This window comes from Corythoichthys intestinalis, chromosome 14 (genome assembly GCF_030265065.1).
Source record: "Corythoichthys intestinalis isolate RoL2023-P3 chromosome 14, ASM3026506v1, whole genome shotgun sequence".
NCBI classification, from domain to species: domain Eukaryota; kingdom Metazoa; phylum Chordata; class Actinopteri; order Syngnathiformes; family Syngnathidae; genus Corythoichthys; species Corythoichthys intestinalis.
In genome coordinates, this window is record NC_080408.1 from 13,417,900 (window position 1) to 13,431,538 (window position 13,639).

Here is a 13,639-nt window from a genome sequence, read left to right on the forward strand (position 1 = left end):
TCCAGTCAAATTGAACTGGATGTCTCGCGCCGTCAAAGATTTTTTTTTTTTTAAACAGTGACACCTTTTAAAACAATATATTGATTCTTGGTGGGAGCATATAGATAACCATTTGGGCTAAAAAGTATTATGATATATCATATTTTCAACATATCGTCAGACCACCTAATTCTCAGGGCCAATTGGGCACCTAAAACATCAGCGGCAACTGATCAATCGTTGATCTGTTTGCCAGGCAAGATACATGAACAGCAGCTTTAAAGTCATACGTGTAGATGGGTGTAAATCACTACTTAATGATAGTACGCTCACGATTCTTTTATTTCTAAAATGTTCATTCAATGGCCTTCAATCATTATAATAGCATATTAAGTATTGTGCGTAGTAAACAATTTGTTATGTTACACCTAAAGCAATTAGGAGATAAAAGGCACTTTTGACATTTTGCATCATTTTGTTTCAGAATAATTTAGGATATTTGAATGAAAGCCATTCTTTTGAACAAAACAACATTTCTAAAACATGTTCTCAACAATGTGGATCAATGTTTTGCACTTTCATCTATTTAATTGCATTGATTCCAAATCGATAAACATGCCCAACGCATACCAGTTGCAATGCAAGGTTTTTGTGACAAGACACACAAGTTACCGTAATTTTCACACTACAAGGCGCACCTGACGACAAGCCGCCACCCGCCAAATTTGGTACGAAAACTGCATTAGTTCATAGAAAGAACGCACTGGACCATAAGCCACTGCTGTCTTCACTGTATTATAGGATATTTACGACAAAAAGATATTAACCGGTAACACTTTATTTGACAGCGGCATCAAACGACTGTCGTAAGACCAAATGAACAGTCACGAAGCTTCGAACCAATTGGCTGCAAAGCTTCTTTTCTTCAAGAAGGTTCATTTGGCCATCACTGCTCCCTTGGGGGAGACGGTCAACACTGTTGTCGTCCAGTATGCCTCCTAGCATGTATTGCAGTGCTACAGATGTGAATAACAATCAAAATTCATGTCCTGTGCTAATTATTTCTTCAGTTACTGCTCCATTTTTTAAATTTATTGCCAGTTATGGTATTTGGTAACACTATTTGACAATGCGGTAGAAGAACCTCTCAAACTACTGAAATACAAAGAAAACTGTTTTAGCACAGTTATTTCTATGACACATACGAAAACTGATTTTCATTCAAAATTGTATTTTTTTCAATGATTTGCAAAATAAAAGTTAACAAAAACAGCTATAACCCCAACCTCCAGCTTCTAATTTTTATTTTCCCTTATTTCCTCACATACTAAATGCCAAATCTTAATTTTAATTACTTAAGTCTTAAGAACATATGATGTAAATTAAAATTGAAGTTACCGGTAATGTAAACATTTACTTTTTTTTTTAAATAACAAAGTAACATACATTCAGAAAAAATAAGTACAAATGAATTATATTATGCAGAGTGAAATGGAAAATATTTTGAAGATTACGCAAACATTGACTTTTTTAAATCATAAGGAAATTAATAAGTAGCCTAACATCAATGAACAAATTTAAGTCCAAAGTGCACATTGACAGCGAAGATGTTCTGAACCGCCCCATCAGAGCAAATAAAACTAAGTATAATAAATAAGCCTCTTCAAGTCTTTCGTTGCTCTTAAATATTTGATCCATTTTATGTTGCATTGCCCTTTTTTTGTCTCATCAATTCAACAACCTTTTTTTTTTTTTTTTGCTGTTCCAGAAAACATGCACATTTGAACCAATCAGCGCTAACTATCTTTGCTGATCACATGTCAGTATGACAGCATATTGAACGGATAAATGAGTCCAGGCGTTTTGCTTTGCTCCGTGTATTATTATTATTGTATATGTATGACGTGACTCATCATCGTCAGACAACTGCAGCGACTGGGGAAACCTCCATGCCATTCGTGGAATAAAATAAATAATAAATATTGTTGGAAACGGATGACACTACACAAACACTTTATTATGTTTGTTGTTAACACTTGTGTATGTAAATCTGATGTTGGTAGATTGTTTTTTCTTGGAGATGAAATGCATGTGTGGCAGCTTGGCATTTTTATTTTATTTTTTAAATTTTATTAATTTTATTTTTTTTTATATAGCGTTTTGACAGTTGCCGTCATATTTTCGGAATAAAGGCACCGTGTACCTGAACAGCATTCCGGCCCTGAATCTTATACCGGAACTGCGTTCTGGCCCTGAATCTTATACCGGAACTGTGTTCCTGACCGTTCTGGCCCACTTTCACCCCTGCCTATTAAGCCAAATAATTCAATAAATAAGCGCACTAAAAGCCGAAAGATTCAAAATGAAAAAAAGTAGCGGCTTATAGTCCAAAAATTACAGCAGTTTCAGCCCATAATTGAAAGAAAGTGAGAAAAAAAATGTGAATAAAAATGTATGGTTTTAATATAATTTAACCCTTTATAAGGCAAGGGACTATGTTGGGTAATTTAAAATAAATAAATAAATCCCTAAAAACTTGGCATCCACATATGTCGACATAACATTTTGGGTCATCTAGGCCAAATTATTTACATTTTGTGTGTGGCTTATATATATATATATATATATATATATATATATATATATATATATATATATGTGTGTACAGTATACAAAAAGGGCTGTCAAAAGATTAAAATTTTTAATCGAGTTAATCACATCTTAAAAATTAATTAATCATAATTAATCGCAATTCAAACCATCTATGAAATATGCCATATTTTTCTGTAAATTATTTTTGGAATGGAAAGATAAGACACAAGACGGATATATACATTCAACATACTGTACATAAGTACTGTATTTGTTTATTATAACAATAAATCAACAAGATGGCATTAACATTAACATTTTGTTAAAGCGATCCATGGATAGAAAGACTCTTAGTTCATTAAAAGATAAACATTAGTACAAGTTATAGAAATTTTATATTAAAACCCCTCTTAATGTTTTTGTTTAAATAAAATTTGTAAAATTTTCAATCAAAAAATAATCTTGTAGCTCGCCATTGTTGATGTCAATAATTACACAATGCTCATGGTGCTTAAACCCATAAAATCACTCCCACCAAACCGCCAGCAGAGGGAGACAAAAAAACACAAGTAACAAGTGGACATGACACTGTGCTGTCATTTTAAACTGTTTGAGCAGGGCATGTGCGTAAATTGCGTCAAATCTTTTAACGTGATTAATTTAAAAAATTAATTACCGCCCATTAATGCGATAATTTTGACAGCCCTAATATAAAAATGTATATATGTAATTTAAAAAATACACAAAAACCAGAAGCTCACAAATATTTTCTCCTTGAGTCTTTAGAATACTCATTTAACTCATTGGCTGCAATTGATTATTGCTAATCCCCCCCAGTCGAAAGAGATTGGACATTTAGCACTGAAGCACTGAAACACGAGCATCCCAGTTTAGCTGTCCATTGCTAACAATGGCAGGTAATGAGTTTAATACAATGATTAAAAAAATAAATAAATAAATAACATCAAAGGATTAAAAATAATAACAGGTAAGCGGCATGGAAAATGATTAAATGAACTCATAATTAAAATATGAATATATACTGTAATTGTAATTGAGACCTGGCGACAACATATGTGGACATCACATTTTGGGTCATATAAGCCACACACAAAATGCAAATATTGTGGCCTATATGACCCAAAATGTGATGTCCACATATGTTAACGCCAGATCTCAATAAAAATTACAGCATATAGACATACTTTAATTATTAATTCATTCACTCATTTTCCATGCCGCTTAACTGTTATTTTTTTGTTGTAGTCATCATTGTATTAAACTCATTACCTGCCCCTTTACTTCATAATGTATTGACTGCTTAGATCGGTCGCCTGCGCCTCGCATTCAACATCAAGAGGAGCTATTCACAAACACACGCACGCAGCGATCTAACGCCGGATTTCTGTTGAAAAAGTACGAAAGCTGTACCACATACAAACCGGATGGATCGTCTCAGGAGTGTTCGAGGATTCAGGGTAATAATGCATGCATTATAAAAGGTTGTAAAAAAAAAAAAATCAATCGGAGAAATTAGCCGCTACTGCATAGGCATCATATATTTACGTAAAATAAATGCGAACTGCATGTTTTTTTTTTTTGCTTTTAACCAAGAATAGAGATATTCAGATAATAGATAGATAATCCATATCTATGAAGAATTCGGGGGTTTAGGCATTTATTCACTAGAATTTTCACCGGAAAACCTCTGTTTACATCAGGCGGCCGCTAGCTACATTCACTAACAGACTAGCATCGTACTTTGACATATTTACGTAAAATAAACGCTAACTGCACATTTTTTTCCGGCTTTTATTCAATTATCGAGACTGTTTTACGTCCATATCTATAAAGAATTCAGGGATTTAAGCATTTATTCACAAGAATTTTCACCGGAAAAGCTCTGTTTACATCAGGCGGCTGCTAGCTACATTCACTTACAGACTAGCATTGTACTTAGACATATTTACGTAAAATAAACGCTAACTGCACGTTTTTTTTTTTGTTTTTTTTTGCTTTTAACCACGAATCGAGAATGTTTTACGCCCATATCCATATAGAATTCGGGGATTTAAGCATTTATTCACAAGAATTTTCACTGGAAAAGCTCTGTTTACATCAGGCGGCCGCTAGCTACATTCACTAACAAACTAGCATTGTACTTCGACATATTTATGTAAAATATTCGCAAACTGCACTTTTTTTTTTGGCTTTTAATCAATAATCGAGACTGTTTTACGTCCATATCTATAAAGAATTCGGGGATTTAACCCTATATTGCCGTATGTATCACATTTGATACACCTAAAATTTCATGATTTTGAGACTAATTCAGAGTTTTGACATGTCTTTTTGAAAAAAAAAATGATGGATGCAAGTCAACACATGCATCTGCAGGTTTCATGAAAAAAACAAACAGGATATAGCAAGGGTTATAGATATCTGAGCGCTTATTACACATATATTTTGACTTTTCTTTTTACAAATTTGAAGAAAAGGTTTCATTAGGACCTTATTTTTCAAATTTTGGGATTCTCTAATAATTGCTTCATATTGCTGGCATTAAAGCATTTATTCACAAGAATTTTTACCGGAAAAGCTCTGTTTACATCAGGCGACCGCTAGCTAGATTCACTAACAGACTAGCATTGTAGTTCGACATATTTACGTAAAATAAACGGTAACTGCACGTTTCTTTTTTTTGTTTTCTTTTAACCAAGAATCGAGAATGTTCTACGCCCATATCTATAAAGAATTCGGGTATTTAAGCATTTATTCATAAGAATTTTCACTGGAAAAGCTCTGTTTACATCAGGCGGCCGCTAGTTACATTCACTAACAGACTAGCATTGTACTTCGACATATTTATGTAAAATATTCGCAAACTGCACATTTTTTTGGCTTTTAATCAATAGTCGAGACTGTTTTACGTCCATATCTATAAAGAATTAGGGGATTTAAGCATTTATCCACAAGAATTTTCACCGGAAAAGCTCTGTTTACATCAGGTGGAAGCTAGCTACATTCACTAACAGACTAGCATTGTACTTAGACATATTTACGTAAAATATTCGCAAGCTGCACTTTTTTTTTTCTTTTAACCAAGAATCGAGACTGTTTTACGTCCATATTTATAAAGAATTCGGGGATTTAAGCATTTATTCACAAGAATTTTCAACGAAAAAAGCTCTTTATCTGCAGTTCATTCCACTCAGTCAGCTTTGATGGTCTCGTCAACAACGCAGGCCCCCTATTTATCGGCCCCGCGCCCCTTCAATACATACTGAAGCCTATGACCTACCATTGTCAGCAATGGACATACATTTAAACTGGGATAACTGGCCATGAATGCTCATGTTTCAGTGCCATCGACGGTGCTAAATGTCCAGTCTATTTCGACTGTGAGGATTGGCAATAATCATTCGCAGCCGATGAATTATTTGGGTACTCTAGACCCGCAGAGAAAAATATTTGTGGGCCTCTAGTTTTTGTGTATTTAAAAAAAGATATTTTTTCTGTTTATTTTCACGTAAGAGTTTTGAAATCATTAACATTTCCGTTTTCCATTGGGGGAGGGGGGCGTGGCATTTCACACAATGAACTTCAGCACTATTTTTTCCACAAGCTTATTTCACTGCTTGAGTATCAATCCGCGAGCAACGTGACAGATGAAACTAGCACAAGTCACGAATATGAAAACAGGCAAAACTTATCACCACAGTCGATTAAAAAAAGCTGTAAGTCAACAAGTAAGAGTAAGAAGTACAAGTCTGCACGGTGTCGCTTTATGTCAACAGTTTCGGGCAAGAAGACAGGTGTTGTCGAGTGTAAAATGAGCAGGTGACTCGACTACCTGTTTGCTACCATGTTGACTTGTGAGCCATAAGTGTCAAACAGACGAGTTTCACACGTTCACGTTTGCCCAACAGACCAAACGACGGCTTTTATTTTGTGATTTGAAGTTTGCAAACAGGTCAAGCTGGGTAGACTAGCTTCTTTTAAAAGTTGCTCTTAAAAAACACAAAATGTCGCCCACACTTTAAAAGTCGAAGATGTTGAATTGCTTACCTGTAACGAAGCAGCAAGAATGAGGAGGGTTTTTATCGTGTTGTTTTACAAGAAGACGAAGTAGTCGCGTTTTCCCAGCTTGGCCGATGATTGCGACTTAGAATGCAGATGGATAACAACTGAAGAACAAGTGCACTCCTCAAACAAGGGAGGAAGGAGGAGAAGGGGGAAGGTGTTAAAGGAAATGGAACAGCCTCCTCAGGTAAAAAAAAAAAAAAGTGGGCAGTCAATAAGATGGACGGCCCACTTTCGACTAAACATACGACATGTGAATGTTTATTTAATTGCAAAAATATTTTTCTTTTTTTTATGTAATATATTTGCTTTTTTTCTTTAAAGTATAGAACCTTTTATAAAATTAATATCACACAACCTTCGTGCTGTAGTTGGTGTTCGATACTTTGCCTTCTCACATAACATATCCTTCCGCCGATTCCCATCAATTTCAGTCCCGCACGTCAAATAAACATGTCCTGCTAAAATAGGTAACTAAACGTTGATATGCTAACATATCATGTATTGTTATACATTATAAGTGTAATATTATTCATTTATTTCGTGGTTTGAGCTATTGAAAAATGTAAACGTAATAATTTGTATTCCATTTCGTAGCAGGATGTATGAGGAAAATTCCGCAGCTAACGCTAATTTTCGTTCATTAGCGTAATGCTAATTAAGGAGAAAATCAGCAAAACTTTAGTTTGAGTACTTACATTTGTATACATGTGTATAAGAGGGTTTTTTTAGGTTAACTCATTGCCTGCTATTGACAATGATGGAAGTCTAATTTATTGAAACTTGGAGGACTGGCTGTGAATGCTCAATTTTCACTGCCATTGACAGGGGCGCTGGAAATCACAACAGGGGGTGCTGAGGATCTTTTTTAAGTTTTTCCCATCCAAAAACCGCCGTTTCGGTCCAAATTTGTCATGCTCGCGGATTTTGTCCATAGAAGGCTTGCACAATGGCAGTACACACATACTGGATAGTTAATATACTACTACTAGGCTACGGCAAAGGCAGCGTTCTATTTCACTTACAGTTTGTGTTGGAGTTTTTGTATTGCAAATAAAAGCTCCTGTGTATTAAAATGCAAATCCCCGCAGCTAGACGGCACAGCAACACATTTGAAAACTAAAAGGGCCAATCAGCCTCGGTTTAACGCCTCCTTTTCACAACACTAAAATAAATTGCACACAAATATCCAACAGCAACAAAAAACAATAATATGGTTACAATGCAAGCATGTCTGACCTATTTGAAAGAACCAAAGGACAAATATCTTAATTTTTTACCTCGAATTTACCGTATTGGCCCGAATACAGGACGACCCTGATTCTAAGACGACCCCCTTTTTCAAGACTCAAATTTGAAAAAAGACTTTTTCAACACCACATTAATTTTCATACATAAAATAATTACAGTACATCTGAAACAAATGATTATAACAACATATTTGAGAGAAAAAGCATGTTATTTTGCCTCATTCAAATCTTAATATCTGAACATTTAAATATGTAAACTAAAGTACAATCTCATTCGTAAATGAATGGCTTCTGGTTTTTGAAATGTAAATAAACCAATCTATTGTGATAAAACAACAAAATTGCAATAACTGCATTAACCATCAAAGTGAAGTCTAATTGTAGCTGTAGTCTTGAAAAAAATCTGAATAAGGAAAGACATCGCAATAAAATAATGCAAACTGGTTAAACTTGAGAGAAGCTGAGATCTGTCATGACAGAACATCGCTTCAGTGATATCTGGCGCCATCTAGCGTCGTGAATGGGTATAACGCCTAGACCGCAATTATAGGCGACCCCCACTTTTTCAGTCTTATTTCAATGCAAAAAACACCGTTTTATATTCGGGCCAATACAGTAATTTTAGAAAATTCGCTGTTTTTGTAAAGAAAATAATTACTTATTCGTTTTTCTGCCATCTTAATACCTCCTCTGTCAATAGTGCCTTTTTCAACGTGAACCGGTAGCAAGCAAGGTGTCAGTTGGTGTTATTAACAACAACAAAAAAAGTTTTTCAACATATATATTTCATCCCCAAAGTTAAATAAGCTATTGTTTCAATGTTTTATGTAGTTATTTTTAATACACATACAAAAAAAAAATGTACCAATATTTTCCCCCAACACCAGGGGGTGCTGCCTCACTCTCAGCACCCCACTTTCCTCGCCACTGGACATTTATGGCGCGAGACATCCAAACCATTTTGACTGGAAGGCGTAGGCGGAGTATGACTTTTGGCGCGGGAGGGGGGGGCATGTTTATGATGGGGTAAAAGTAAATTACAAGATATATGCTTGGTTAGTAGCTTAACCCATGCTCGTAAATACAGGCATCTCAGTTATGTGGGCGTGCATGCGTGTGTGAGCGCGCGGGTTTATCTGTGTAGAAGAAGACCCAGATTTCTGCGTTTCGCGGGGATATCATATTTAATTTTTTAAGTTTTTCCAGTCACTCACACCCTTGAATATGGTAACCCTTGGGGCTCTGTTGTACAACAAGCGTCTTTAGTGGACAAACTGAAACTCTGCTAACCATTTTGGCGGTGCTTTCAGACGTTTCATGGTCCACATTTACAATCCTTGGTTCTCGATCAGTAGTTATCGCTTTTGAAAGCTTAGGTTAGAAAAAAAAAACTACGTATATCCATCTTGTTTCTTCTCAGGTGGTCTTGGGCAAGCAAAGCAAATGATCGTCTCTAATGTGCTAGTTCCATTATCTGTTCAAAAATTAATTTTGACCCATTATAAAAATATTTTTTTTGTTCATTTAATTCATTTTTGGCGCTTGTTTTATTCCTTTTCAACTTTTATAGACAACATTTTACCGGCAAAGTCTTAATTTTGAATTAATGTATTGGAAAGTCAATTACATGAAATGACCACCAGGGGGGGCATAGCCTCCCCCAACCCCTCCTTAATCTCCACGTATGCTTGGGGGGGGGGGGGTTGCTGCTGGTCCTCCCAGTCAAAACGGATTGGACCTCTAGTACCATCAATGGCATCCAATGAGTTAACAGGTTAAATGAACAAAAGGTTTATTTTAGGGCTGTCAAAATTATCACGTTAACGGGCGGTAATTAATTTTTAAACTTAATCACGTTAAAATATTTGACGCAATTAACGCACATGACCCGCTCAAACAGATTTAAATGACAGTACAGTGAAATGCCCACATGTTGTGTTTTATGAAGTTTTGCCGCCCTCTGCTGGCGCTTTGGTGGGACTGATTTTATGGGTTTAAGCACCATGAGCATTGTGAAAGTAATTATTGACATCAACATTGGCAGGCTACTAGTTTATTTTTTGATTAAATTTTTTTACAAACTTTATTAAAACGAAAACATTAAGAGGGGTTTTAATATAAAAAAAATCTATAACTTGTACTAACTATCTTTTAAGAACTACAAGTCTTTCTATCCATGGATCGCTTTAACAGAATGTTAATAATGTTAATGCCATCTTGTTGATTTATTGTTATAATAAACAAATACAGTCCCTATGTACCGTATGTTGAATGTATATATCCATCTTGTGTATTATCTATCCATTCCAACAATAATTTACAGAAAAATATGGCATATTTTATAGCTGGTTTGAATTGCGATTAAGTGCGATTAATTACGATTAATTAATTTTTAAGCTGTAATCAACTCGATTAAAAATTTTAATCGTTTGACAGCCCTAGTTTTTTTGTTTATACATTTTCAGGTGACATGGATGACAGTAACGCTTTTGGTTTATGCAACACTGGATTTCTACGTCAACCAGCCCGGCTCTTGATTGTCGAAGCAGTGCCCCCCTGGTGGTCCGAGACTAGCGGGGTGCTATGTGATGCACTTGATAATTTCCTGACCCTGGTCTGCAGCCTGAAAGGACCCTGTAGACTTCCTCTTTTCAGCTTGTACTCCATCACCAGTCGGGTGGAACGTTTGCTACCTTTTCAGAAAGTTGGCTGGGCTAACCTACCCAATTTGCGTGCCTGCCTGGAGGATCTGCGGTCGATTCCTGGCCAAGGCATTACCCCAGATCTGACCAGTGTAGGCGACTTTTTGCGAAATGCCGTGCTGACCAGCCTGCGGTGCCTTAACGACGACGTGAGATTCGGTCGGACCTCCGTCTCATCTGTTCAGGTTACTGTATTGACCAGCCGCCCAGGACGAAACATGGTTCACCTTTTGAGAAATGTACCGAAAGATGAGGCCCAGATGCTGTTCACTAGTTTCCTAGTGGTGCAGTTATACAATTGGGCAGATTGGAGCGAATATGAACTGACACCCGAAAACCCAGAAGTGGCCAAAAGTAGTGACAGTCATGTGCCGGTGGAATTGAAACAGGTGGAAAACAATGTTTTTGCCATGGAGGCAGTATTCAAGCAATGGCTTCAGGAATACGGAAGAGACATGGAACACATTCAGCTTCTCTTGATGGAAACTCCGAGTCCCGTGTCCATTAAGTGCGACATTGAGCAGTGTGTCATCAGTCCCAGCCAAGTCTCTTTGAAAAATCCAGATATGACTGCGAGTCCGTACAACAACAGGTCTGTCTCTCAAGGACCACGGATGTTGAAAGCGATAAAGCTGGTACACGCTAGTGGCATTTGTCACATTTTGTTCCACGGCACATCCCTGATTGTCCGCTCAACCACCAACGGCCGACAGGACTGGGAGGAGTTTGAAACTAACGAACAAAGATTTCAGGTGCTCAACCAAACACTGGAGAGTTGCGGACAGGTTCTGCTGCTGCAGGAAGAATTCCCTACAGGTGAAGGTTCATCTTTGTCTTCTTTCTATGTCCTCAAACCGAGTTCGTCCCTCGCTATGCTCCTGAGTCCAGTTGCCTGCAATGAATTGTTTCTGCCCGTCACATTTCCTATGCCAATACAGGAGCCTCCAGCTGAAGTCATGGAGTTAATAATTGGTTGCCTGACTGAACTTGACAAGGAAGATGTGTTGAACCCCAGCTTTCTGAGAAGCAACCTTCACCAGTATTTGAGGTCCTTCATGGTCAAGCAGCCGCAAAACCCATTAGTGTCGCGTGCTTCTGGTATCCAGCCTTCTACAGAAATATACAAAAAATCACCTCTAGAAAGAAGAAAGCTAGCTAGCAGTGAAACCAGTAAGTTGTTCAGAAAATCCACCTCAGTGTATAAAGCTCAGCCAGTCCCGTTGCGTCCAATCCAGATGGGGGAAGTCCATCCACCACCGAAGCTAGCATGTCTGGACAAAAGATCAAATGACAACCAGAGAGGAGGTGGGGTTAAGAGCTCGACTGGACAAGCGGAAGTTGCGAGCACGGTGAGGGAAAGCGACTTGCGTCAAGGTTTTGGGTCTTCAGATACAACATCCGGCCACCTCGGCCGAGCTTCTCAAGCCTCACCGATGCGAGGAGGTCCGACCGGTAGAGGTTACCACGCAGGAAGGGAATTGGGCGCCAAGTACCGTTATAAATGCTGGATGGGACAAGAAGTCCTCAGGAGTGAACAGGTGCCAGGCGAAGCTGAAATTGCGCCAAGTCCTCCTAAGAAAAGCTGGCAAAGCTAGGAGGTGACCCAGCTAGCCACGAGAGGGCACTGTTACTTCATTTATGTCTTCAAAAGAGGTAAATGTTCTTCAATGTTTCACATCGTTAAAATACTGTATATTGGAAGTTCAACAACATGCAAAGAATTCAATAAATTGTGGGTTAAAAAGTCACGTTTTCTTTTTTCTCATCAATATTTTGAAAATAATGTATTTAGAGGGCAACGAACCCAGCCGAGTTTTAGAGTTTGAAAAAAACTAGATATTCCAATGTAACTGACAATTCCTCCAAGTGTCTATTACGGGTGGGAACCTCACGATACGATACGATTTGCAATACAAGGCTCATGATAACGATGATCTCACGATATGGAGATACAATAATTATTAATACATGGGTCAATAAATCGTTCTAGGATATGCTACAAAGCAAGGGCGTAGGTTTGGTCTCAACATAGGTAGGGACAATATAACAGAGTGACCTGCATGTACACTTTTTTTGCTCGGGATGGGACATAAATAAGACCAAACAGATTGGGTGAACGGGGGGTGGGGGTGGGGGGGGGCTGTGCTACATTTCTCACAAATATGAATTTAATTTATATGCTACAGTAAATCAGGGGTGCTCATTATGTCGATCACAAACAACCAGTCAATCGCAACGCTAGTGTGGGTAGCTCGCTATTTTTTTTAATGTACGTATTTAATTATGATTATGTGGTGTGTATGTTGTGTTGCGTGAGCAACGTATGAGGTTATGCAGCACCCGTGTCTCTGTAAGGAGCTTCTTGCTAACGTTTTTCTGGTTCCAGTTTCCTGCAGAGTTCACTGCATTTCTCAGTTTAATTAACGTTAACAGTAGAAAACACAAACAGTAGGACACTTCTCTTTAAGCAGTTTCCTACTCGAGTTTTGCAGATTAGCAAGTTTACACAGTTCAATGTTATGCTAACTCTGATACAGGTCGGACTTTTGGTAGTAAAATTAGTGGTTTGTTTCCCACCTCCACAACATTGGTGTCTTTTTAAATCACTTACAGTGGCTGCTGCTGGCTGAAAAAAACTTCTATGGAGGGGGTGACATGTTGTTGACATGTATTTCTGTCGGGGATGTGTGAGTGTGAGCATGCGCGTGTGTGTCGGGTAGGGCTGCAGCTATCGATTATTTTAGTCGTCGATTAATTGATGAACTAGTTAGTTCAAATAATCGAGTAATCGGTTACGGAACACGAAAAATTAAAATACCTGAGCTGAGCCACAAACGGTATAAAAAAATTAATAAATAAGGATCTGTGTACAACAGAGAACAATTGGCTAACTTACATAGCTAAAGTCCGCTAGCTTAAATGCTATAAAATGCTAACTTTTTTTTTTTGCAATGCTCCTAAGAAATGGTTCAGACACTCATACCCGCAAAAAATGGCTAAATATACCTATAAACTAAACTACGAATGCATCAA

General features: G+C 37.4%; 2 protein-coding genes across 3 annotated transcripts in view; one reads left to right on the plus strand and one right to left on the minus strand.

Moving 5' to 3' along the window:
* The window catches only part of arhgef18a (rho/rac guanine nucleotide exchange factor (GEF) 18a), a 66,049-nt gene extending 59,233 nt beyond the window's left edge, over nucleotides 1–6,816 (minus strand). Inside the window, exon 1 of the mRNA XM_057858220.1 lies at nucleotides 6,640–6,816. The gene's annotated coding sequence lies outside the window, so the exon portion shown is untranslated. The remainder of the gene's footprint in view (nucleotides 1–6,639) is intronic.
* Nucleotides 6,817–7,074: 258 nt separating this feature from the next.
* Nucleotides 7,075–12,329, plus strand: m1ap (meiosis 1 associated protein). 2 transcript variants are annotated; one of them, XM_057858222.1, is made up of 3 exons: nucleotides 7,075–7,124; nucleotides 10,370–11,422; nucleotides 11,545–11,686. In XM_057858222.1, exons 2-3 carry the CDS (start codon nucleotides 10,375–10,377, stop codon nucleotides 11,556–11,558), a joined length of 1,062 nt encoding a protein of 353 aa, XP_057714205.1. In that variant the 5' UTR covers nucleotides 7,075–7,124; nucleotides 10,370–10,374; the 3' UTR covers nucleotides 11,559–11,686. The 2 variants fall into 2 exon arrangements, with proteins under 2 accessions (XP_057714205.1, XP_057714204.1); XM_057858221.1 differs by having other exon boundaries at nucleotides 10,370–12,329.
* The last annotated feature ends 1,310 nt before the right edge of the window (nucleotides 12,330–13,639 follow it).

What these genes read in the sequence shown, in the direction of transcription:
- m1ap (XM_057858221.1), top strand. Translation starts at nt 10,375, where the DNA reads ATGGATGACAGTAACGCTTTTGGTTTATGCAACACTGGATTTCTACGT.